General features: G+C 35.3%; 1 protein-coding gene across 2 annotated transcripts; it reads right to left on the bottom strand.

The window, feature by feature from the left end:
• Nucleotides 1-1,560: 1,560 nt before the first annotated feature.
• Nucleotides 1,561-23,920, bottom strand: acer3 (alkaline ceramidase 3). Of its 2 annotated transcripts, none has more exons than XM_030154941.1 (11): nt 23,662-23,920; nt 15,944-16,054; nt 14,712-14,764; nt 13,486-13,538; nt 13,137-13,218; nt 12,976-13,011; nt 11,803-11,861; nt 11,604-11,705; nt 8,054-8,158; nt 7,913-7,958; nt 1,561-3,556 (listed from the first exon to the last, which is right to left on the bottom strand). In XM_030154941.1, the coding sequence occupies exons 1-11, from the start codon at nt 23,762-23,764 to the stop codon at nt 3,545-3,547; spliced, it is 762 nt and encodes a 253-aa protein (XP_030010801.1). In that variant the 5' UTR covers nt 23,765-23,920; the 3' UTR covers nt 1,561-3,544. The 2 variants fall into 2 exon arrangements, with proteins under 2 accessions (XP_030010801.1, XP_030010800.1); XM_030154940.1 differs by having other exon boundaries at nt 1,561-3,598; nt 23,662-23,826.
• Nucleotides 23,921-27,038: the final 3,118 nt, after the last annotated feature.

The following is a 27,038-nucleotide window of genomic DNA, read 5'->3' as shown; positions in this document are numbered from 1 at the left end:
TCAAGCTCAAGATTCTATGTCAGGGGCTCAAGGTCCAAAACTGGCCCCAGAAGGGTGGGGTGAATGTGTGAGGTGCAAAAATTACACTGAAGATATTAACAATCAATGGTGTCAAAATCATTATAATTCAGGGGCCACAGAAAAAACCAATATGATCTGAAATGGTTTGGACCAGTAAAATAATAACATAATAACAACTCCAAAATTTTCTCCTTGTTTTAGTGCAAAAAAGTAAATTCACATGAAAGCGTTTACATTTACAAACTATCCTGTCACGAAAAAATTGTGAATAACCTGAACAAATATGAACAACCTGAAATTTCTTAAGAGAAATAAGTGGAATTTTGCCAATATTTTACCTGTTACTAAATGTTTTGTGTATTTGTAACTCTGCTGTAATACGTAATTTGTAAAGCGCATGTTAAAATGACAAACCGAGGCGTAAAATTGTTAAAACTGCACTTATCTTTCTTTAATAATTTCAGGTGGTTTGTATTTGTTCCGCTTATTCGTATTTTTTAAAGGATAGTTTGTAAATGTAAACTTTTCCATCATTTTATTTAAGGTTATTCTTATTCTAAAACACTGAGGAAAGGTTGGAGTTGTCATTATTTATAGGTTATTATGTTATTTTACTGGTCTGACCCATATTGATCCTATTGGGTTGAATGTGGCCCCTGAACTAAGCTGAGTTTGACGCCCCTGTTCTATGTTACCAGTACATGTACACAGCAGCAAAACATTATTATTAACATCATAACAAAACATACCCTTCATTTCACAGCACAAATCCAGTACATGAAAATGCAGACAAAGTAGTACGAGTCAGTAGGAAGTACTTCAATGCACTACGGCATGCTTGGCAAAGTAAGAGGTGATGTTTACGCCACCTAGTGGTTCTTCCACAAACTAAAGGTCTACAGTATGTGCTGTCTCTTATCTTCATTTTAATATTATCAGTTCAAAAAAGGCAAGAAAGCTCCATGAAATAAGAGAGTAATAGTAAATTAAGAGTAGAAGTATCATGGGATGTAAAATGCCACCGACAGCTGACGGTGGTTGATGATTATGATGCATTCAGACATAATTCATTCGTTTGGTCCCATTTAACAATGAATTATTAGAAATCATCCCCCTAAATTCACTCTCACTGACAACGTTTACATCCACAAAATAGTCCAGTTTTACCATTATTCTGAAAAAGACAAAATACCCAATAAGGTGTTTACATGACTAATGAAATAAATATTCCACTAACATTCCTGCTTAAACCTGAATTTAAAATGTATTGTACTGTGTAAAAATCCTGACCCATCATTATGTTTGTTGTTTAGTAAAGTTCTAATGTCCACACATATGCATTCAACATACATTCATTCAACACATGTCAGATGTTTGTAATTGTTGCTGCCTCCTGTCATAGGGTCAAAGGTCACACAAAATAGTCACTTTATCCTTTATAACACATTTAGTTCAGGGTTTTTTTTGTGTGTCTTTTAAGGCCGTGCACGTACTTCCTGTATTTTCTTGTTATATTAGAAGAAAATAGAATGATAAATAAATATGTACGACCATTTCATCCCTAAAAAGAGTAAAGACAAAGGTGGAATAAGACTTTTGCACAGTATTGTACTTTTTTTTTTTTTTCCCAGTGTGAACTCATCCTCTCGCTTTCATTCCTTCAAATACCATCTGTGAAATGTCAGTCATAATGTTAAAGAGAACTGAAATGTAGTGTAAACAGGGCTTTAAGTTGCAACCTACAGTAAAACATGAAAATCAGACAAGTTTTCTTCATTTCTTATAAACACATCCAAATAATTATTACATAAGCAGAATAATATCAGCATAGGACTTAGGAAAAGGTTCCATTTAGAAAAAATAACTCCAAATATTCAGTCAGAATATGTCGTTTACATGACACTGGTCAAATTCAGAATAATAAAACTGGAATATTAATGTGCATGTAAACATACCTATTGTCCAGGTTTTTCTAGAGAATTAGCAAATGGTTCCAAAAAACTCTGATGGGATCTTGATGGAAAACATTTTCTTATTCATTTCCAGTTAATTTCTGTTATTTTGTAACTTGTCTTTGACCAAATACAAGAATTTCTTTACTGCTACTGGAGTAGAACTGCTCATCTTCAAGAACCCAATAAATGATCCTGTTTGTGGACATTTTAAGGGTGAAAACAGACCTGTAAATCTGTGATCACAGTAAGTATATACATCATAAAAGCTATTCTAATAGCTCTAATTTTCTTCAGTCATGTAGTTATTAAAACTCCTAAAATATTCTTCACAGTACACATTGCAAGTGTACCACCACCTCTGCCAGGAAAACACCTGCGCTGGTTTCTAAACCTGCATTAAAACTCACTTCTCTACAAACGTATGAGTATGACGTAACCTGTGCATTTCCAGTGTTTCTGCAGGTTTCATTTCTTGTCCAAAATACTGGTCGATTCGCAACTAAATGTTCACAGACGAGATGGTACGAAAGACACATCTCATGAAAATGCACTGATGAATTCAAGTCAACAGTTTAAGGTGACACTAAGACTAAAATCTGTATCTTCAAGAAGGATCTTGAAATTGACTCCGTGACGGAGCAGGTTTTCGAGAAGTATCACATTAAAGACTGTGAAAGCTTCTTCCAAGTCCACAGAAACTTGACACTTGAGGCTGATCTTTCTCTATGAACTTGGAAGTTTGTGCAGTGATTTTATGTAACAAAATTACATTGAAGCGCTGTATTTTTTTGCTTACTTTGACTGAGGATTAACAAAAACATGGCTCACGCAGACGAATGTGATTAAAACAGCAACTTTGGCAATAACATGACATTAAAAATCAGTCCTGGCATGTTTTAGAGTAAAATGTCAAGTAAAAAAGGAGCCTGTGGCCAAGCAAATGGAGAGGATTTTACAGTAGTACAATAGGTGATGGTTACTATCCTGTATGTTAATATGAACATCCAAAAACGATGAACAGTACTATTTCCTAATTAAAACTCCATCTGCAGCTTATAGAAGTACACACCAGTAATAGAGTCAGATTAATTTAGGGATCTACTGTATGTAATTATCTAAAGGTTCAAGAGGTTTAAATATCCACAGAATCTAACATACAACTATGATAACATGAACTTTGATTTATGACACTATTTTCCCTTTTCTCAAACCTTATTAACACTTATATCTACATCCGCCGTGGATTATTACACATAAAAACTGCATTTAAAAAAATTAATGAGAAGAGAAAAAAATTACACTTCAAAAAACTAAAGCTAAAACTAATAAATTATGGTTGAAGACAAAAGAAATCTGTCGTTTCTTAAAACTGGTCTCAGTGCTATACTGTACTTATCAAATCCCCACAGTTCAGAACCGAAGGGTCCCTGGGGTGGTGCCCTGGGGTCCGCCTGGCCCCCGGCTGTGGGCGGAGGTCCCAGCAGGGGCAGAGGGGCGCCGGCAGGTCCCGGTGCCAGTGGAGTCTGGGCGTGGCAGTCACCGTCCGTCAGCTGCTCCGCCCTTTCTTCTCAGCTGGTCTTCTGTGGTTCAATGTGCAACGTGGGCCAGACGCCACAGAGAAACTGGAATCAGACCAAGATGAGGTTATAACAAAAAAACTAGACAAGAAATGAAAATAATACATGAATAAAAACAACATATAGTGATTTGTTTTTGTCCAGGGGTGTCAAACTCATTTTATTTCTCGGGCCACATTCAGCTAAATTTGATCTGCAGTGGGCCAAACCAGCAAAATAATAACATAATAATATATAAATAATGTCAACTCCAAACTTTTCTCTATGTTTTAGAGCGAAAAAAGTTAATTTACATTATAAGAAGGTTTACATCTATAAACTATCCTTTCAAACAATGTGAATAATATGAACAAACTGAAAAAATAAGTATAATTTTAACAATATTCTGCCTCAGTTTATCATTTACACATGTACATTACAACTTACAGATCACAGTTGATCTAAAAATACACAAAACATTTATTAACAGGCAGAATATTGTTAAAAATGTACGTACTTCTCTTAAGACATTTCAGATTGTTCATATTTGTTCAGGTTATTCACTTTTTTTTTTTACAAAATAAACTTGGCTTTAGTGTAAATACATGAAAATATTTTAATTTACAAAGAGAAACATTTGGAGTTGTTATGTGTTATTATGATTTTTATTTAGCATTTTACTGGTGGTGTCCATTTGTGGTTGAATTGGTCTGAATGTGGAACCTGAACTAAAAGGATTGTTAATATCTTAGTGTAATTTTTGCATTTCATAAATTCATCCCAAGGGCCAGAATGGACCCTTTGGTGGGCCAGATTTGGCCCCCAGGCCACATGTTTGACACCTGTGCTCTAGTCAGATGATTATTATAACAGAACATTTAATTTGTCCGGTCTATCGTACTGTATTCACGTTTAACAGTGATAAAGATAATTATTTATTTCATTTCTGTGGGCGCTGTGGCAGCTGTTGATTTGATGCGAGTATGAATGGATGATAAGGCCTAAATTATTATCACAATTTTTTAATCAGTCATGATTAAAGACCTCAACCCCAAAAATGAAACCAATGTATTAATATGATAGTTGTAATACCACTGACAGCCACCAGATGGAGCTCCAAAATGCCCTTTCTCCTATATCAGACTGAATTTTTACTCTAAACACACGAAATCAAGATTTCTTTTTTTATGGAGTCCCACTAGTGTAAGTTATTTGAATGCCTATTCTGCTCCATCAATAAAATTTTAAAATAAACAGAAGCTCTGATGCCTGCTTTGATTGACAGCTCAACTATAGTTACAGTTAATAAGATGCAATACCAAGTCCATTAAATGATTTAGTGTTTGTAGATATTCAAAATAGTTCACTGTTAGCCCACGTCTGACCTGTCATGCTGCCATACCACCTGTTTTGTCCAAATATAATCACTTCCAGTTCCAAAAAGCCAGCAAGGAAACAGCTAAATCACTTTGGTACAGTTACAGTATTTACATCCAATAATTATACACAGTCTATGGTCAGTATCAATAATTATCAACATATATGTGATATCATTAAGTTCTTTCTTCCTTAGTGAAACCTGAAGAAACCACATGTTTACCTCTGGTTTTAACTCCTCTCTTATCAGAACATTATAGACATTTTACCATTTGTGAGGTAGAACAAGCTGGTTATCAACAAATACAATGTACTTCTCCTTGTGTAAAGAAAAGTCACCTTCATCATCAAAAATTTTTCCATGTATGAGTTCATATGTGTGGGTGTGTATACATGTATGTCATATACGTATGTGTGCATTGGTGTGTATGTTTGTCCTTGTGTACTGTAACTTTTTTCATGTATGATCGCTGAAATATTTCATTGGTTTTTTTCTTATGTTCTGTTTATTTTTTATTGTTTCCTTTTTCATGTGTGTGTTGCACTTTGTAACTATGTATTTTAAAAAGTACTACATAAATAAAGTTTTGCCTACTTTTTGGGTAGAGCAAACTCGACTCTTACTGCCCTCTACTGTTACTGTCGAAGCACTGAAATTATATTGAACGTTTCTTACATTGATACATTATTTTTACACTGATCATTGTCACTAAAAGTAGCCCTAACTTGATCTATGTTTATTACAAGCTAAGCGGTGTATCGCTTTGTGTTGGAAAAATATTGGTCGCCCCTCTTTTGACTTCTGGTTAAATAATTTAACCTCAAGTTTGGCTCTTGAGAAACTGACATATATGGTTAAAAAGAGAACTTCGGAATTCTATAACATTTGGAAGATGTTTTTGGATTTAATTAAGAGTGGAGATAATGAAGGGGTAGTGAGTAAGTGACAAATTGGGACATTTTGTTTGATATGGGAATGTACATGTATAGTATTATTTCGACTATACCTAAGTTTTATTTATGTTATTTAATCAGCTGTTTCTATGTAATGCTGTCAGATTAACGTTTGTAACATCTTTTTGAGATTTATTTTATTTATTTACATTTTATGTATTTATTTTGCTTTGTTTGTATATATTTATTTTCATTTATTCATTTATTTATTTATATACACTACCAGTCAAAAGTTTGGACTCACTTTCTCATTTAAATGACATGAGATGGACCGCAGATGACCAACAAGTGTTCAGCATCACTGGGGACTCCTTCGAGACTTTTGGAAAACATTTCAGGTGACTACTTCATGAAGCTCATCAAGAAAATGCCAAGAATTTGCAAAGCAGTAATAAAAGCAAAATGTGGCTATTTTGAAGAATCTAAATTATAAAACACGCTTTGAGTTATGTCACACTGTTTTTTTACTACATAATTTCAATTGTGTTCATCTATAGTTTTGATGCCTTCAGTGAGAATCTACAATGTAAACAGTCATGAAAATAAAGAAAAACCAGGTGAGTCCAAACTTTTGACTGGTAGTGTATTTATTTTTTCTCTGTCATGTTCAAGCTGTTCATGATGTTTAAAGTTTTGTATGAATGAAAAATAATAAACTAGAAGCACTCGGAGAGCGCAGACCTCCACCAAGGCTGATCAGTGGCCCCCCCCGTGGGCCCCCCCACCCCCGATCACCACCAAAATTTAATAATTTCTTCCTTATCCCATTTCCAACAAACCCTGAAAATTTCATCCAAATCTGTCCATAACTTTTTGAGTTATGTTGCACACTAACGGACAGACAAACAAACAGACAAACAAACCCTGGCAAAAACATAACCTCCTTGGCGGAGGTAATAAATGTTTATATAAAAAAAAGTAGCCCTAACTGAAGAATTCCTCTTGTTTTAGACATATAAATGCATGTGAATGGCTTTTCACATTCAGCAGCTCAAACTTACAACTCCAACAGAATGACATGAATGTATCAGCAGCGTCTGAAAATAACTCAAACCAGAAAAAAAAAAAAAAAAATCGGCCAATTTCTGCCTTTTGCTTGGTCATAAATGTACGAAAGGGGCATCATTTAACTAGGTGTTAATGGTCCATTGATTAGGGTGAAAATTAATGGCTATGGGTATGAAAAGGTCTAAAATTATCGCTGTGAATGGATGACTTGATCCCTATAACAGCAGCTGTGCAGGGACGATTCTATCTAAAGTTTTGTGACCCAAAAACAGTCAGTGATCGACTGAACTGAGGTCACTATAAACATTTCCACTAAAAGCTATGATCTATACCAGGGGTGTCAAACTCATTTCAGTTCAGGGGCCACATTCAGCTAAATTTGATCTGAAGTGGGCCAAACCAGTAAAATAATAACATAATAATATATAAATAATGTCAACTCCAAACTTTCCTGTATGTTTTAGAGTGAAAAAAGTAAAATTACATTATGAAAATGTCTGCATCTACAAACTATCCTTTCAAACATTGTGAATAACATGAACAAACTGAAAAAAATAAGTGCAATTTTAACAATATCATGCTTCAGTTGATCATTTAGACATGTACATTATATATAACTTAGAGATCACAGTAGGTCTACAAATACACAAAACATTTATTAACAGGTGGAATATTGTTAAAATTGCACTTACTTCTCTTAAGACATTTCAGGTTGTTCACATTCTTTGCAAAATTATACTTTGTTTTAGTGTAAATATATGCAAAGATTTATATTTTCAAAGAGAAAAATTTGGAGTTGTGAGTATTTATAGGTTATTGGGTCGTATTTTACTGACCTGACCCATTTGATATTGAATTGGTTTGAATGTGGAACCTGAACTAAAATGATTGTTAACATCTTCAGTGTAATTTTAGCATTTCACAAATTCATCCCAAGGGCCGGACTGGACCCTTTGGCGGGCCGGATTTGGCCCCCGGGCCGCATGTTTGACACCTGTGATCAATACTGTTCTGCTATTCTACACTTTGAGTTGAACTTACCTTTACTTTTGGTCTGTACTTGAGGTAGGTTGACCTGATTTGGAGGCTAAAACAGATAAACATCAGATGTTCATATGCATGGACATGAGTGTTATTTATCAAACTGTGCGGCTGCTGCTGCTGCATCGCATTAACATTTACCTCAGAAGTATGTGCAGGTACGACCCCAGGCCTGTGAAAATGTGCCACCAAGCATGGAACTGTGTCACAACTCCAACACCAGAGGGCAGTGTTTGTCTACTGGCTCTGAGGGACAAAGACACAAATGTATTGGGTTAGGTCTGTGTCAATAAAAACTGACTTAACTCAGATGGAAAAGGTGCTTGAATATTATTCTAATGCAACTTAAACATCCAGTGTGAAAGAATTAAAGTGATTTAGACGAATCTGATCATAGACTAGAATATGATATTGATAATTATGCTTTCATTAGTGTACCGTACTTTCCGGACTATAAGCCGCTACTTTTTTCTTGTTTTGAACTCTGCGGCTTATTCAGTGATGCAGCTCGAGTATAGATTTATACAGGCTAACGGCCTCCAGGGGGCGCTCTAGCAGGAAGCGCAAAAGTGAGACAGACAGGTGAAAGAGGTGATGAAGAGGAGAAGTTTGAATCTGAACTTTTAACAATCATTTTGCATGTCACGCACAAACCCTCATCATGGAAAACACACGAAGAAATGCATATTTTGCAGCTTTTAAGTTAAAAGCAATCAATGTGTCTGTCTAAGAAGGAAATAGAGCTGCAGCACGCAAGTGCCATTGAGCAACAATAGAGGGAGAGACGTAGAAGGTGTGTGATGGAGCCTTTGAGGCTGTTCAACTCTGACACTGAAGAAGACAACTGCAGTGGTTTAATGAGCAGAAGGAAGGTGAAGATACAGATCAATGACTGTTCTGGGTTTTTGAACCAGCCGTGTTCCTGCCATTTTACTGCCGTGTTACAGGCACTGTTTGGAAAAAAGCAGTGAAGGTATGGAAATAAATATTTAAATAATCTTTCTGTTTACAATCTTTCTGTATAAATATCTCATGTCACAATGTGGACACCTGCAGCTTATAGTCAGGTGCGGCTTATAGCCTGGAAAGTACGGTATAATCACCTTAAAATATGACCTTCGTTACATTAGAATGCACCATTATCATCTACAGAAGGTAAAGGTCGCCATGTGTGCTCTGTTATCTGGGGATAGTAACTCAGAACAGGCTTCATTTTCTCATTTTTCTGTGTCATAGCAGGTGATATCTGGAATCCAAATGGGAAAACGCCTCTTAGTGTAAAGTATAAAACTTGTTTTGCTTAGATCTGCCTGAACTACTTCTAGACAGTCTGGCTCAGACTGTTCTACACCTGTGGTTTCTTAGACTGGAGACTCAAGAAATCAATTTGATGTTTCCTCAGGACAAAAATACATCTTAATTTGCAACAAGGCTTATATTGTTACTGATGCTTCCAGTGTGCCTGAAATGTTCTTTCATTGTCTTTCATTACTGCTGCACATCATTTTGACCTTGCTACACCTTGTATTTTTGCATAATTTTCACCATTTGGAGGTTTTTCTTTTCTTTTTTTTTTTTTTTAACATTGTTTTCATACTATTTCCTAATTTACATGTTGTTAAATCTATTACCTCAGATCTGTATTTTTCATCATTTTACATTTATAAACTCTTCTACTATCTTTAATATGGACCTTTTACACTCTTCTATGTTATTTGCACTTTGCACTTTTCCATGTTATTTGCACTCTATGTTTACTTGCACTGTGGGGCCTTAGAGTCCAGTAATTTCGGCTCTCTGTATACAATGTACATGGCAGAACTGACAATAAAGATGACTTTGGCTTTGACTTGACTTGAAAATGACTCATATCTCCTATTATAGTGATTTTTTTTTTTACTGTGTATACTGATACTCCACTAAAAATAGCTGCAGACCCATTTTAGGACCTGACCCTAAGTTAAGAAAGGAAGCTCTGCAAATATAACAGCTTTATATGGTTGAAAAACTGTAGATGCACCTATCTGGCTGCAGATGTTTTACCTGACGCACTTCTGTCTACATTTCATGAGCACTTTTTGAGTTGACTTTGGAAGGTTTGACTTGTCTATGTGCTTTTTATGTATTCGTTTTATGTATGGAAGTCTGTCTGTAACTATTTAATGTACTGCTGCCCGTCTTGGCCAGGACACTCTTGAAAAAGAGATTCTTAATCTCAATGAGGTTTTCCTGGTTAAATAAAGGTAAAAAAAAAAAAAAAATCTGCAGAAACAGTCCAAAAACATACAGTTGGAAGAGGAGGTTGGCAGCAACACCAGCGGTAGAAAACAAGTAAAATATGTAGAGCTCAAGATAACTGATGATGTTCACTCAGTTTACGATTCATGTAATGTGTATGTACGATGACAGTGAATGCATCCCAAGCCTATTTTTGATAAATATCTTTGTTAAGTTAAATTCTGTCTCGTGGGACTCAATTTCATGACGATGAGAGAATCTAGGTCTGAAGGTGAGACAAATTAAAAACAACTGATCTGGGATAAGTTTGCAATTTTTTGCACCGTCCAACATTATTAGACGGGTTGAAGACGGACGCCAACAGCCACATGAATTCAACTTCACACAATTAAAGTGAGTAATCCTGCTAATGCTACAACAAGCTGAAACAAGCTTAATACGATTATGTTGCAAACACAACTTTCAGTAAGTCTAGTGCAGAGTTTTACTCTTGATGACAGACATTTATTACTGAGGATAAGAAAAAGGATTAAAACTGTCAATATAAAGTTAAGATCCCATTGCAATAATTGCAACCCATGCACCTTGTTTTTTATGTCCTTTATTACTTGTACATATCCTACTATGTTGTAAATATTTCTTATTTGTAGTATAGTTAGCTTTTGTATATATTATTGTAGTATTTAACAGTATTTGTATATTTAATATTTTATCTTTGTAGTTTTAGTATATAGCCAATTTTTTCAGTATTTTGTGTGATATTTTAATACTCTCCTTTGCACTTTATGCGTTTGCTGCTAAACAGAAACAGAGATGCAAAACAGATTTTACCTATTTCTGTAACAATTAGGGCTGAACAATATGGACAAAATTTCATATCTCAATATTCGTGCCAGATATCTTGATATCGATATGATATGACTAGGGGTTCGGTGAAAACCAAGCATTTTTCAGAAAAATACAAACATCATAATACAAAAGAATGTGGAAAGTGCAGTTTTATTTATAAGAACTCACTGCCAGTCATCAACATTAACATCAGCAAGCATGAAATAAGATTTGAGGTTGGCTGGCCTTAGCGGTGCATTCAAGGGCAATCATAAAAAGGAAATTTGTTGCGACTTCCAGAGCTATACATGCAGGGCAAGCGCGGGGGAAATCTATATCGTTTATATCCTTGCTTTTTCGAAATTAATATCTTGAATGTTCATATCTAGATATAGATACGATAACAATATATCTTTCAGCCCTAGTAACAATGACAGTAAAATCTATTCTATTCTATTCTATTCTATTCTATTCTATTCTATTCTCACCTGACAATGGTAGCGATTTTTAGTAGGGGTCTAGATGTCAGTAAATATGTATTACAAACTGGACCTTTAAAAACACACTCCTACAGTGACACGACACTACACCACAGTCGTTTTCCTTCCCAGCTTTTAATACTCACCTTAATGAGTCACAGAATATGTTGTCGATGTTCCACAGTAGAAATCCTAACATGAAGACGCCTAAGGAGGTGTAACACAGAGGCCTCAGCCAGGGGTACACCCTGTGATCAGGAAACAACGACATCACAGTTTTTAGCTTCAGTAAAATCCCTAAATATTCACAAGCTGTAGCTCAGTTCATCCTCTTAGTAAACTTACCAGGTAACAATGAAAATAGATCGCATCACCAGGCAGGCTACGAGAGCACCATACATGACCTGGAAGGAGAGAGTACACAAGGAGTTATTTAGGGAAGAAAAAAATTACAACATAAGCTCAACCAAGTGTACATAATGCATCTTAAAGGGACTATATGTAGTATATCTACTTTCAAATATTAAAAAAAATCATCAGACTGTTTAGAATAAACACCTGTGTAGTTCTGCCAAAGATGCCAATGTATTGGATTGTGGAGAAATTAAGTGAATTTATTACCCGTGACAGGCCGAGAGATTTATGTGACCACTAGAGGGAGTAGTAAGTCACTCAAATGGTCTCCCATGGTGAGAAAGACCAACATCAGATGGGATGAGAACCATTAAGAAACAACTTTTACAGTTGGTGATAAAATCTAGAATCACTGTTGTTGTTTTCTCCACTGGACACAGCTCTAAATGTAAAGAATGGAGTTTGATGCTGAAATGTTCTACATGGGTGAGTTTGACTCTGAGACTTATGAAGGTATTAAGTTATTATGGGATGTTCTTATCTTTGCTAAGTTGCCGTTTGTTGATCCATGGTTCAGACTGAACTATGACAGTTCTGACCTTGTTTGTGGATTCCAAACAGATCTTTAGTTCAGCTATTGACAGCACAAACTGTACAGAAAACAGCGGTGATTTGTGGTCTCACTGTAGATGTTTTCAGTCTAAAAACAGAGCTAAGGTAAAAGAGCTATAATGTAAACTATCAGCTGATGCAGAATGTGAAGATTATAAGACACGGTGTTATTTTGAACGACTGTCAAAATAAGCGTCTACGAAAAAGAAAACTTCAAACCATAATACAGATGAGTGTGGACAATTATTCCAATGCAATGCAATGATATTTATCTCAATATAAAACTATATTTCAACATTTGTCATTATTTTGTATCCCAGACCCGTTAGAAAAAAAAAACACCTGAATTCAACGTGTCCCAATACTTTTGTCCTTACAGTGTATCTGTTGGAATATGAATTCTTCTTGTGTAAAAACAGGCCTTTACCAAACAAGCATTACATGTTCTTTCAGAAGGGCTTGTGTTTGCACAAGGTAATAATTACTTAAGACACACTGAGCCCTAATAGCAAACAATGAGACGACTGAACCTGGCACAGAGCACTCCCTTACCTGGTGAAACACTGGCTCTTTCCACTGTAAGTACACCTGTAGATGCAAAAAAAAAAAAAAAAAAAAACAAGAAAAAAAACAGTGCACATTAAGCATGTTTCGCTAAAATGACCGTATATTTAAAGTTAATGAAGTATTTGTTAATTAAAATCACTTCTCACCACACTAACTGACACACTGAAGAATAACAGTAATGCAACAGTCAGTAAACTGATGGTGTTCTCCTGTTTGAAGCATTCATATCTGAAAAACAAAAACAAACCACTCACATTTTCTCCTCATAAAAACGGTAGAGAACAAAAAACGTGAACAAGATACACCATTCCAGCCTCGAATCAATATTTCCGCTGCTTCCAGTTCAGTCAATACTCAGGAGAACATGAATCGAGACATCAGTAACGGCTTCACTGGCTCATTTTACCGCCTCGATCCCACAAAATTTGTTCCCAGTGACCCCTAAGGCTTGACAGAGTTTCAGCGTCGATAAATCCAAAAGGCTGAGCCACTTACAGACAGTAGACGAAGACGCATGTACTGTAAATCATCGGCAACTCGTCCAGTAACTGCAACACAGGGAAAGAAAAAAAAAAACAGAGTAAAACTGTGAGATCACACTGTTTCAGCATCATCTAATACTGGGGTGTCAGACTAATTTAGTTCAGGGGTCACATTCATTTACAGTAGGTTGAACCAGTAAATCTTATATTTTACATGGGAAGTGGACTCTGTGTGTGTCTCGGGCATCACACAAAATCTGGAAAGAGCTGACTGCTGCAGTTTGGCATACTAATGTATTCTTGGTCAAGGAAGAGACTAGTGAAAACGGCAAGTTGATAGGACCAATACTTTGGGAGATATTAGTAATTTTGGAATACAGCAGCCTTACAATTACGTTGCTATGTCCATGATGGTTGACAGGTAGCGCAGTACCACACTGCATGACGAGAAATGAAGTTTAAAAACAAGAACAACGCATTTATTAACTTCAGTCCCTTGATATCTGTATTAATATATTAACTGTTGTTTTCATTTTAAAGAATGATTTACCAAACAATTTTTATGTCACTACTGATAAAATATAGACTCACATCTTTCCCCAAACATCAGCTCTACCAAGCATAAAAACTACCGCACCTAGAACCTGTGGTTCCCCATGGCTCAACGTGCGAGTAATAACATAATAATCTAATAATGTCAACGGCAAACTTTTCTTTTTGTTTTAGTGCGGAAAAAAAAGTAAAACTACATGAAAATGTTTGCATTTAAAAACTGTCCTTTAAACAAATATGAATACCATGAACAACCTGAAATTTATTAAGAAAAATATTATCATTAAGTCATTATTATTCTTATTCTTTTTTAAATAACTGGAATATTATCGTTAAAATTAATGAATTTCAGGTTATTGACATTTTTTGTGAAAGAAGTTTGTAAATGTAAACCATCATTTACTTTTTAATGCTAAAACAAAGAGAAATTTTTTGAGTTGTCATTATTTATAGGTTATTCTATTATTTTACTGATCCAAGCCACTTGAGATCAAATTAGTCTGTATGTGGCCCCTGAACAAAATTAATTTTGACACCATTGACTGAAAATATCTTCAGTGCTGTATTGGACCATTTGGTGGGCCAGTTTTAGCCCATGGGCCGAATGTTTGACACCCCTGATCTAAGACCACTTTTAAGACTACTCAGCTACAGGTGGAGACATTCAGGGGAAATGTGGACACTGACCTGCATCTCATAGAGCAGCGTCATGTGAAAGCACCAGGAACCAACGCCAACAGCTGGAAAAAAATGACACAAAACACTCAATAGCAAATACTGTATGACTGCAAAAGACGACAACAATACAAGTATGTTTCAGTGCTGTCAATAAAATGTTAAATAGAATAAAAGTTGACCTGTAGTGAATATTTAAAGGAAGATAAGACAACGATAGTGTAGCAGGAAAAAGTTGATAAGATGGTTTTAGTTCTACAATGTATCCTCATACAATCAGTTCCACTAATGTGCAATAACCCTGATTAATGTGAATTATTTGCAATAAGTCGTGCAATAATAACAACAATCCTTTGTAGTTCGGGCAAAATTCTCTGCTCTTGCAACAATAATGAAATATTTATTCAAACATAAATGCATTATTTTTTTTCCTAAACTTTCACAGATATACATACTGTTAATATTGTGTCTATTCATATTTTATGTGTGGATCCGTGTTGAGATTGCAGACATTGTTAAAAGATGGAGCAATGCATGGATGGATTCATTCCCTTAGATCCTCAGTGAAGGTGATACTTGAAATAGGACCTAATAGTCCTGGGGCTCTGCTCTTGTGTGACGGAAACACAAACTCCCACTCGGACTGAAGTTGAGTGAATGAATTCCTAAATCTGGAACTAAACGTCGACAGCTCCTATGTGTGACTTTGATTTATTTTGTATGGATCCATGAAGTTATCAGCTGAACAGTGGGAGTGGGTGGTGATGGTCTTGGTGACTGACATCATTTACGGGGGTTTTATTGACTGTTTCATCTGTCAGAGTTGTAACTTATAGTTGACAGGACCAATATTTTGGGCGATATTAGTAATTTTGGACTACAATGGCCTCCCAGTGGTCAATCACGTAGCTATGTCCAGAATCATAGAATCATCATTGAAGTGGGTTACCCAGCAACAGATAGGTCCACATTGCCATGGTGTCAAATTTCATGTGCAGAAACAAACATGCCAATTGAGAGGTTATTCAACTGAAAATGCCAGAGGAATTTACCAAGAAAGTAAAGAAAGTAAAGGAATGAACTGGATCAGAGGAGCTAGAACCCATGGCTCCCCACAGGTCAACGTGCTAGTTTGACTTTAAAACTCATCTCTGTTTCTAGTCAAAAACAGCACGTTAACTAAACCGATTCATCATCGGATCTCTGGTCTGAAGAAGTGAAACGCCCACCGTCTCAACACTGACCTGCCAGTCCCAGAAATGAGCAGATGTAGCGACTTTCCAGGCCGTCTCGGAATGTCTGGATAGCTCCATAAATAGGAGGAATAATCATGATGAGGTTGCTGACTGTATTCCCTGTTGAAAACAATGAAAAACAATGGGCGGATTAGAACTGGACGACATGAGCTGTGTGATATCTGAACATCTACAAGTGTTTTCCCAAGTGACACCGAGGCAGTGAGTTTAGAGGCTGTTTGGGTTCCATTGTGTCTGTTAGAAAAACCTCCATGAACGGTGTTTTATTACAGACACCTGATCTGTGCTCTGTGACTTCATGCAGAAAGTCCTTGTGTGAAAAACGCTATCACACTAGTGAGATGCATGTTTGGACAAAACATGTGATATTGTTGTGTGGTGTTATACAGAGTGTAGTTTCAGTGTTTATACTAGTGATGTAAGAACAGATAAAGCAGGAGTGAATGAACTGTTCTCCAACTGTCTTTTAGTTACCGTTAAACGTGGCGTTGCTTGCAAACGGGGCCTCAGCTGGTGTCAGTGTTTATGTACGTATTTATACCTCCTTCCCCTCCGGCCATGGCTGTGCACTCACTTCTCCAGCGTTTACACATCGCCGGCCGCTTACTTGGCTGTGATGTGTGATGTGCAAATGCAGGCGTGGAAAAACATCCCGAATTACCAGGATATTGCAGCGGTTTGAAAGGTGACATCGCTTAATGGGGGTTTTCTCATTGAGCCTGACACCTCGGCTTTATCTGCAGGTGACTGATAAAAGACGAGGCGTTTCCATGAGTCCTTGGAGCGACATTTTTGGACTTTGATTAGCGATAATAACTGCAGGAACACACATCAGAAAGAGCATGTGTGTGGTTGTCAGACATCCAGATGAGACGCACATGTGTCTTATTGTATTCTATACCCAGACTTTTATCAGTAACTGCATTATTTCCTGTAGCCACTATGATTAAAATAAAAGACGTGGGATTTAGTCACATTAGTTTATGACATTTTACTCAAAACTCTGTGGAAATAAATTTAATATTACAATAAAGTAATATATATAAAACAGGAAAAGCTGTGCTGTGATCTCATTCTATTTAATTTTTTAAAAACAGATTTGTGTTTAACTCATGTAATCTAAATAGGAAGAAGCTTCCTGTTACAAGATCTGAGCATGCTCCTATTTTGATATTTATTACAGGGTGCTTGCTCTTTATCCAAATAAAAACTTTTTCAAAACTGCTATTTTTCTACCCCAAGACCATGACTTTATGTTCTTTTATACTTGCAAGCCTAATTTTTTGGTTGAGATTGTACCTGTTGTGTCTAGTAGAAAAGTTAATTTTAATAAATGTACGTATGAATAGATGCATAATTTGCAGTAAATTATGATTTACTGACAGAAACATTTTTAAAACATATGAAAATCACAAGGGCATGGATGTCACACAAAACAAGTTTCACGAGAATCATTCCAGTAACGACTGGTTAGTGAAATCATATCTAGTGTTTTATATGTTTTCCTCATGTATTTCTTATCTTACAAGATTATGTGCCTTTGAGCGTACTCTAAAATTCGACTACGAGAGAAACTTTTTCCATACTTTGCATTTCAAAATTCCATACTTTTTAAGACTTTCAAGACTTGAGCAAGCCCCCTGTTGTATGACTACACAAAATAAATGTGTTTGTTGTGCTGTAAACTTATTTGTAAAGTTTTTATTTATTTATGCTGCTCTCTTGACTGGTTCATTTGAAAAAGAAATTTTAATCTTTACGTGATTAAAAAATATAATCATAATGCTAACAAATTTGAGGCTAACCAATAACCAGACATGGGTTTTAATATTTGGGAATGCTTAGATTGTTTTTTTCCTTTTACAGGTATTTCATTCCATTTATTTATTCAATACACTGATGTAAATGCACTTGAGGTCAATAATGAGCTGATTCAGCTTCATAGCCCTTGAGTTGGATATAAAATAGCACCTAATGTCATCAGATCAGTCCAACTACACAACAAAACCTGCAATATGAGACATTAGAGAAGTACAAAAAAACCCAAAACAGGCAGATAAAACCATTAACAGAACATACAGGCTGTTCCAGAGATAAGGACGTGATATTTCTTTCTACCGTTAACATTTTAAAGAGACAGAAGATAAATAACGGACAAAAGCTCACGTCAAACAACAATTGAAGTCATGGTGACGTCTCTTTTACTCAAAAACAATCCACATTCCAGCTATTGTAATCTAAATCTGCGTTTAAAGGCCAAACAAAGCTTGTGTGGCTGAAAACAATTATCCTGCAAGGCCAGCATTTGCTCAAACAACTGCCTCAACTGTCAGAAACACTGACAGGCTGCGTTCAGATCAGCGTCGGTAAAAAAAAAAAAACCTCGACAGTAAAAAGATTTCTGCCATTAAAAGGTCCAATTCTGTGATTTTTTTTTTTAGGTATTTGTCAGAGTTGTAGATTAATAATAGGGTCAGAGTGTGAGTTAAAAACACAAATGTGTCTGAAAAAGAACCCAGATTGTAGTTATGTTTGTTTTTTTGCTTCATGTGGTGAAAATCAGGGAACACCAGCATTATGTACATTGCAAAAAAGAACAACAAGGTTAGTTAATAAGGTGGGATATTGAGATCACACAAAGCCACTATTTTTAAAGGCAAACAAACTGATATTTATGGATCTGGTCAAATTCAATACTGCACCAATAATGTAGAATGCAAGAAACATTTTACTTATGGGCAATATACAAAAAAATGTATTAACTCAAGCTATGAACATAACAGTATGTGGGTGAATTTGTGCAATGATTTGTAGGAGTTGAAATAATATATAGCTAAATATTAATCACTTAAAAAAAATGTACAAGGAACTTTTTTGCTGAAGAGGTTTATGGAAGAGGGTGGATGTTGTGTCACCGATGTGAGCATTTTTATTATTTCCAATGGAAATAAATGACACAATAACAGAATACAGCATTAATATTAAGTTATTTGTAAAAAAAAAATTTCTGCTGCAAATTTTTCTTTGACTGTGTATTTATACATTTATTTCCATTCAGTTATGTGTAGATGTGTGAAAACTTGGTAAGTTCACATGTATGTTTGTGATGTAATTTTTGTTTATTATTTGCATGTTTTATGTTTATTTTAAGCTTTTTGATCAGTTTACAGCAATACAGAAATAATATTACTTGCAAAATTGCTTCTACAAACATTACTATTTACTGTGTCTTTAGATATATATTTATTTTTTTTCATTCAGTTATGTGTTGATACGTGAAAACTTGGTATGTTCACGTGCATGTTTGCATGTTTGAAATGATCTAAAATGTTATTTTTGTTTATTATTTGCATGTTTTATGCTTATTCTAAGCTTTTTGATCAGTCTTTTCATAATAAAGTGCTTGGCTGTTGGGTTAAGGTTAAAGAAATGAGAAATTAAAGAATAAATTGTTTGCAATGTTTTCATTTTTTGCAAATGACAAAGTGATAGCAGATACTGTATTAAGAGGATGATTTTACAATTCTGTTTGAAATTATTACTGTAAACACAAATATTTAGTGAAAGAGGCAGAAAATATAAGAGGAGTCTTCTTTCTGCTCCTTTTCACACATAGTGTGGTCAATTTGCCGACATGTAAAAGCAGATTTTCTTTTCTGTGTCTTTCTTTTATCTTATGAATTACATAAATAAACTTAAATCACAAAAATCAGGATCACAGATGAATTTTTGTCCCTTCTACAAATAGTTTAAAAACACAAATAACTGTCTTATTTCTTCACCTTTTACTCAGGACTAAATACCAGCCTTTAATGAATGATTAGCCTTTTCCTGAGTTACCTGTGATATCAGCCATGTGACAGTGTTTTGTCCATGTGGTCTACTTCTAGTTTATGGACTTCATGACCTCTGACCCACTTGGCTCAAGTCGACCTCGGTCCAACAGTTACATCACATCCAACAATGAACAACAGCATTAGCAACAACAGTACATGGACTGTATCTGATGATCTGATGTGTGAAAACGGTTAAGAGTTACATCTTTATTCAGCTTCTAATGGAAAATGACTCTAAAACCAAGATAGAAAGTAGGATTTTAAACTGAATGACACATTAGGAAAAAAGTAAATGACGGTCTTTGATTTGAACTTGCAAATAATCATAAAATACATAAAATTATCATAAACCCTGGAATTATCATCATATAATTGTATCATATTGCAGTGTTATTTTTAATTATAACAGCGTCTATGATTATATATGTATATTATGACAGTCTTATTTCAAACTTTGTCTTCAGGGTCTTTTTTGTCAGATAAAACATGACAAAACATTTAACTCATCCACGTTCTAATTTTATCTTTGCACGTGTCTTGGATGTTTCAGATTTCTGGAATGTTCTGAAGTATTTGTCATTTTCTGACCAGAGATCGACTGATAATAGATATTTAAATCCATAATCAAGTATAATAACCCCTGTAATAATGGTATAGTAACGGTAGCAGCTGAGACCATCTCCTAAAAATTGTCAGCACTTTCACTTAAACAGAACCCCAATTAACTGTATTTGCAAATATAAAGTCAAAGTAAGAAACACCAAAAGAATAAATGTGAATCCTTGAACAATAGACTCACAGTGAACAAATAAATGTGTAACTGAGCCTCTGGATGTGATTTTTACTCTACCTTTTGAGATATAATTGCTCCTGAACATCAATAATTACACTTTTTACACCTAATATTAAGTCTAAACCTCTATCATCACCAGCTTTTTCGATTCATTGCAATATTGAAGACATTTTTTTTCTATTTCTAACCAAAATGAAGAGTCTAACATCACAAATAACCATTGTAACATCTTATTTTGTTGACACAGAATTCAGATTGCACTAATTTTCCTTAGTTTGATTTAATGTTCTATGAACAAATAAGCACGAAATCACAAAAACAGTCTCATATGTCATTTTCCATTTCATTTTTGTCCTTTAGGAAAATTTAATCATCTAGTTTCTTCAAGTCTTACTCAGGCTTCAGACTGTAATAAAATAATAATCAGACAATTACGGCACAGTCATCATATATTATTCATGATAATTTTGTTTAACTGCGATCATCTCTACTCACCCGTAGAAAAAATGTTGAGTGAAACTATTATTGTTGCATGTGCATAATTAACATATTATTAGAATAATAGAAATACAGAGTAGATCAGTGACTTCCAAACTTTTTCAGACCAAAACTCAAACTTACAAAATAGATCATGAATTGTTACAGATCTATATTTCTACTCTTCTAATGTCAAAACACTCTCAACAATTCTAAGCATTTTACATGCTTCAAATACTTTTATTAGCTATTAATCACATTTTTGCAGTCATTTAGTGTCTTTTATCTTGTTGTTTTTTAATGGAATTTTCTCTATTGTTGCGTATTTACAACTGAAACCTTTCCGCTGTGTTTAATGGACAATATTGCCATTAATTGCAATTATTTGTGCAAAAAATTAATCATTACATCATGTTTTAATACAGTAGAGTGGCAGGTTAATTACTGATCTTATTTCTGCAGTGAATATAGATACCATCAAGCAGCTCTACCAGCATGTTTTTATGATTATTTTCTGTGCATTTCAACAGAGATCCACAGAGTTCCTCTACATCGCATTCTTTTTCATCCTTTTCATCTTGTTTCAGCTGAACAAATGAAGCCTGTTATGACCCTAAATCACTTCCATGTTTTATCTTGTCATTTCTTTAATGCAATTTTTGTCTCGCTGCATTTTTAACATTTGAAACCTATTCTCTACATTTCTAAGGCTTTTCTGAGGTCAACATTTGTAAGTTTTCCTCCAGCTCCATTAAAATTTCAGTTTTAATCAGAAATATTCAAGCATATATCATATTAAAGCTGCACATTTTACTCGACCCAGTGAAAGCTACCCTGCAGCCCATTTCCTATTACTACAATAACGCTGTTGTTTCCAATTATTTTTGCAAAATTGACTCATTATATGCATTACATCATACTTTAACAACATGAAAGCTTTAATAATGATCTGACATCTATAGAGGTGAATGTAGTTACTATCACCAGGAAGTTTTTATGATTATTCTCTGTGCTTTTCAACAGAGAACCACACATTTTTCCTACGTCTTGCTCCTTTACATCCTTTTCATCTTGTTTCAGCTGAACAAATGAAGCCGGTTACGACCCCACATCACTTCCATGCTTTATCTTGTCATTTCTTTAGTGCAATTTCTGCTGCGTTTTTTTTTTTTTTTTTCCTGAGGTCAACATTTGTAAGTTTTACTGCAGAACCATTAAAATTTCTGTTTTAATCAGGAAAATTAATGCATATTTCATATTAAAGCTGCACATTTTACTTGACCCAATGAAAACAACTCTGCAGCCCATTTTAGTCCCTGAACCAGAGTTTCATTAGTACAATAACACTGTTGATAGCAATTATTTTTGCAAAAGTGGCTCATTACATGCATTCCATCATATTTTAATACTATGAAAGCTTTAATAATGATCTGACATCTACAGAGGTGAATGTAGTTACTATTATACAGCCCTACCAGGAAGTTTTTATGATTATTCTGTGTGCTTTTCAACAGAGAACCACACATTTTCCCAACATCTTGTTCCTTTACATCCTTTTCATCTTTTTTCAGCTGAACAAATGAAGCCTTTTCCGACCCTACATCACTTCTATGCTTTATCTTGTCATTTCTTTAATGCAATTTCTGCTGCTTTTTTTCAGTTTTTACAAGTGAATCTTATGCTCTGCATTTCTAATGCTTTTCTGAGGTCAACACTCCAGAACCGTTAAAATTTCAGTTTTAATTATCAAAATGAATGCATATTTCATATTAAAGCTGCACATTTTACTTGACCCACTGAAAACAACTCTGCAGCCCATTTTAGTCCCTGCCCCAGAGTTTTATTAGTACGATAACACTGTTGATTGCAGTTATTTTTGCAAAAGTGGCTCATTACATGCATTCCATCATATTTTAATACAGTGAGAGCTTTAATATTGATCTGACATCTACAGAAGTGAATGTAGTCACTATTACACAGCCCTACCAGGAAGTTTTTAAGATAATTCTCTGTGCTTTTCAACAGAGAACCGCAGGTTGTCCTGCTGACACACTGGCAGATGACAGATCCTGAACAGTTGATCCTGACACGAGTTCAAATCTAAGATAAAGCTGGTTGTGGAACCAGTTTTGGACAAAAGCACCGAACGTCTGAAGTATGACAGATATTTTATCAAGCTAAAAGTGCAGCTTGAAAAAAAAAAAAAAAAAAAAAAAAAAACAGCATCAGGAAAAGAGAAGAAACCCTGGTTTTCACACAGATTAATGGAAATGAGAGTAAATCCAGGTGTTGTGTGTGATTTTTGGCTGAGACGGTGTAAAACAGATCGGAACAGAACAGGTTGTTTGCTAGCTCTGCTAATTTTTATCATTTCACTTAAAGCACAGCTAGCATACATGCTAATGCTAACATACCGGGTAAACATACATATTTTAAAGCTCATACGCCGATAATGTGTGATTACTCCAACCGGAGACGTGTGTTTACGTCCAGGGGAGACTGGGCTGGACGTGAACAGGCTCCGTCTTCCACAGAAACACCCTCCAGAACCCGGCAGAGGTTAGCCGGGCTGTGGGTGACCTGGTCCGGGTTGTACTCACAGAATTCTGCGATGTAGAAGGAGACCAGGTAGTTTTCTTCACACCAGTCCAGGGTGGAGGTCGGCCGTCCCCAGTATCCTTGCCTGTCCACCGACGGAGCCATGATGGAAGAGGAGGAGGCTGTGGCCGCTAACGGATTTGTAGTCCCATCACAACACAAGCCTTCCTCCTCCTCCTCCTCCTCCTCCTCCTCCTCCTGAAGCCCACCCTGGTCCCAGTCAACACCAGTGAGGGTCACACATGAGTTACCAGTAATACCAGGAATAATCCACCAGCAAACAAACAGCACACAGTCTGATGGAACCAAGAAAAGACTGAGTTATTTCCTCAAATGTCTGGTTAAAAAATGGAAACACAGCACAGCCAGCGGTGGAACCCAGGCTGACACTGGGTTTAATGAACCAGTTCTGATGAATGTCCTTCTGCAGAAGGTCTCACTCATGTTCTGTCAGGGGTCACATTCAGCCTGATTTCATCTCATGTGTACGGTGGCCCAAAAAATTATCCACTATAAGAAAAAAAAAAAAAAAAAAAAAAAGAGAGAGAGAGGGAGAGAGAGAGAGAGAGAGAGAGAGAGAGAGAACAGACCAAAAAAATATCCACTATAAGAAAAAAAAGAGAACAGCCCAAAAAATTATCCACTATAAGAAAAAAAAATAAAAAATAAAAAAACAAAGAGAGAGAGAGAGAGAGAGAGAGAGAGAGAGAGAACAGACCAAAAAAATATCTACTATAAGAAAAAAAAGAGAACAGCCCAAAAAATTATCTACTATAAGAAAAAAAAAAAAAAAAAAGAGAGAGAGAGAGAGAGAGAGAGAGAGGGAGAGAGAGAGGGAGAGAGAGAGAGAGAGAGAGAGAACAGACCAAAAAAATATCTACTATAAGAAAAAAAAGAGAACAGCCCAAAAAATTATCTACTATAAGAAAAAAAGGCAACAGGCAAAAAAATTATCCACTATAAGAAAAAAAGAAAACAGCCAAAAAAATTATTCACTATAAGAAAAAAAGACAACAGGCAAAAAAATTATCCACTATAAGAAAAAAAAAAGAACAGCCCAAAAAATTACCCACTATAAGAAAAAAAATAGAACAGTCAAAAAAATTATTCACTACAATGAAAAAAAAGAGAAAAGCCAAAAAAAATTGTCCATTTGCCCAAAAATGTATCCACTGTAAGAAAAAAAGAGAACAGCCCAAAAAATTATCCACTATGTATTTTTAAAATAACTTTATTTTTAGCGTACTGACCTCCACTTCCGGTGGGTTACTTTGTTAGCATTAGCCATATTAGCTGAAGGCCTTAAAAATTTTCAGCCTATGCTTTTATTTTTTGTGGGGGCCTTAATTTTAAAGCAAGAGACCTTTCAGGTAAACAGCACCCCCTTAACTGAAAAGGTGGATAATGTTTTTTTTTTTTACCTCCACCAAGGAGGTTATGTTTTTGCCAGGGTTTGTTTGTTTGTTTGTCTGTCTGTTTGTTTGTCTGTCCGTTAGTGTGCAACATAACTCAAAAAGTTATGGACAGATTTGGATGAAATTTTCAGGGTTTGTTGGAAATGGGATAAGGAAGAAATGATTAAATTTTGGTGGTATTCAGGGGCGGGGGGGGCCCACGGGGGGGCCACTGATCAGCCTTGGCGGAGGTCTGCGCTCTCCGAGTGCTTCTAGTTTGTTTCTTGTTTTTTTTTGTTTTTTTTTTTTTTTCTTATAGTGGATAATTTGTTGGGCTGTTCTCTTTTTTTTCTTATAGTGGATCATTTATTATAATGGATAAAAAATGTGAATAACCTGAAAAAACTGAAATTTCTTTAAAAAAAAAAGTGCATTTTTAACAATATTCTGCCCCAACTTATCATTTCTACATGTGCATTATGGATCGGATCTACAAAGACACTAAACACTTAGTAACAGGCAGAAAATAGTTAAAACTGTGCTTTCATTTTCTTTAGACAGTTCAGGTTGTTCATATTTGTTTAGGTTATTCACATTTTATTGTTACAGGACAGTTTGTAAATGTTAATATTTTCATAATTTAATGTTATTTTTTTGTACTAAAACAAAGACGCACATTTGAAGTTGTCAGTATTTCTAGGCATAGTGTAATATTTTTTTCTCATCAAACCAAGAAGAAAATATGGAGTCATTATTTTTTGTAGGTTATTCTGCTATTATTTGACCGTAGATCGTATTGGTCTGTATGTGGAACCTGAACAAAAATGAGTTCCACAGCCTTGACTGTGGAATTTTTGCACTTTGCAAATCCATCCCACGGGCCGGATTGGAACCTTTGGCCCCTGGGCCACATGTTTGAGACTCATGTTCTACATGATTATGCATGTTTACTTTCCAGAGTCATGTCAGCTTTAATTTATAAAGCACTTTAACCTTCATCCTACCAGCTGGGGTCCAACTGGACCCCAGGACATGATTTTTATATGTCTCTGCTGTATCATTCATTGAATGATCACTTTGTGCTAGGAGTTTGTCTGTCTGTATGTCTATGTTCGATTGTTTCTATTAGTTCCAAAAACAATCTGACATAATGGGTACTGTATTCAACTTGTGATCGGGGTCCAAATGGACCCCAGTTGAATAGTTTTTTTTCTGTAGTTCATAATGAGCATCTAAAGTATAATTTTATTATTTGTTTCAGTAAGTAATGGTGAACAGAAATAGAAGAGCAAGGTACACTGCTGCACAAGCCCTTAGGTCTATTTTAGAGGCAGAGGACAGCTCTGAGGCTGAAGGTTCCGAGACATCCAATTGTTAAAAATCAGGGTGATTTGAGAATTTGTATCACCCTCATTCTTACACAATTAGTTATTGTAACAATGTTTTACGATACAAACTGTTTTCATATGTAATAAAAACATTCCAAAATGAAATGACCTTTCCTGTCCGTTACTAAGATGTGATATCACCATATATCACAGTGGAGTCCACATGGACCCCAGCTGGTAGAATTAGGATACGAACTATGTTGGTAGGATGAAGGTTAAAAACAATGCAGCTGGCCAAAGTGTTGTACACAGACATAAAAACAAATAAAACACATAAAAGAATGAATAAAAACAATAAAAGCAATTATACATTTAGATGATAAAAGCCAAGAGACAGGATTCCAGATTAATCTCATTCTTGTGCAGTGAAAACTACTTATCTCCAAAAGTGTTGATTTTGACTCTTCTTTAAAGCTACACGAGCTTGCACAAGAAACATCATTACATAGATAGGCAAATATTTTAAAATATGTTCATAGTTATCTAGAACATTTGAATTTATTATGTTTACGCATTTGGCAGACACTTTTTTCCAAAGCGACTTACAGGGGAAAACCAATTAAATCACTCAATCAATCAAATTTTATTTATATAGCG

The sequence above is a fragment of the Sphaeramia orbicularis genome, chromosome 14, assembly GCF_902148855.1.
Source record: "Sphaeramia orbicularis chromosome 14, fSphaOr1.1, whole genome shotgun sequence".
In the NCBI taxonomy this organism is placed as follows: domain Eukaryota; kingdom Metazoa; phylum Chordata; class Actinopteri; order Kurtiformes; family Apogonidae; genus Sphaeramia; species Sphaeramia orbicularis.
The sequence above is the reverse complement of the archived record's forward strand: the minus strand, read 5'-3'. Positions and strand labels throughout refer to the sequence as shown.

What these genes read in the sequence shown, in the direction of transcription:
- acer3 (XM_030154940.1), bottom strand. Translation starts at nt 23,764, where the DNA reads ATGGCTCCGTCGGTGGACAGGCAAGGATACTGGGGACGGCCGACCTCC. An exon ending in ATATTCTGTGACTCATTAAG is followed by an intron (nt 8,159 to 11,603) that starts GTGAGTATTAAA and finishes TTTGTCCCTCAG; the next exon opens with AGCCAGTAGACAAACACTGC. An exon ending in AGTACAGACCAAAAGTAAAG is followed by an intron (nt 3,599 to 7,912) that starts GTAAGTTCAACT and finishes GTCTGATTCCAG; the next exon opens with TTTCTCTGTGGCGTCTGGCC.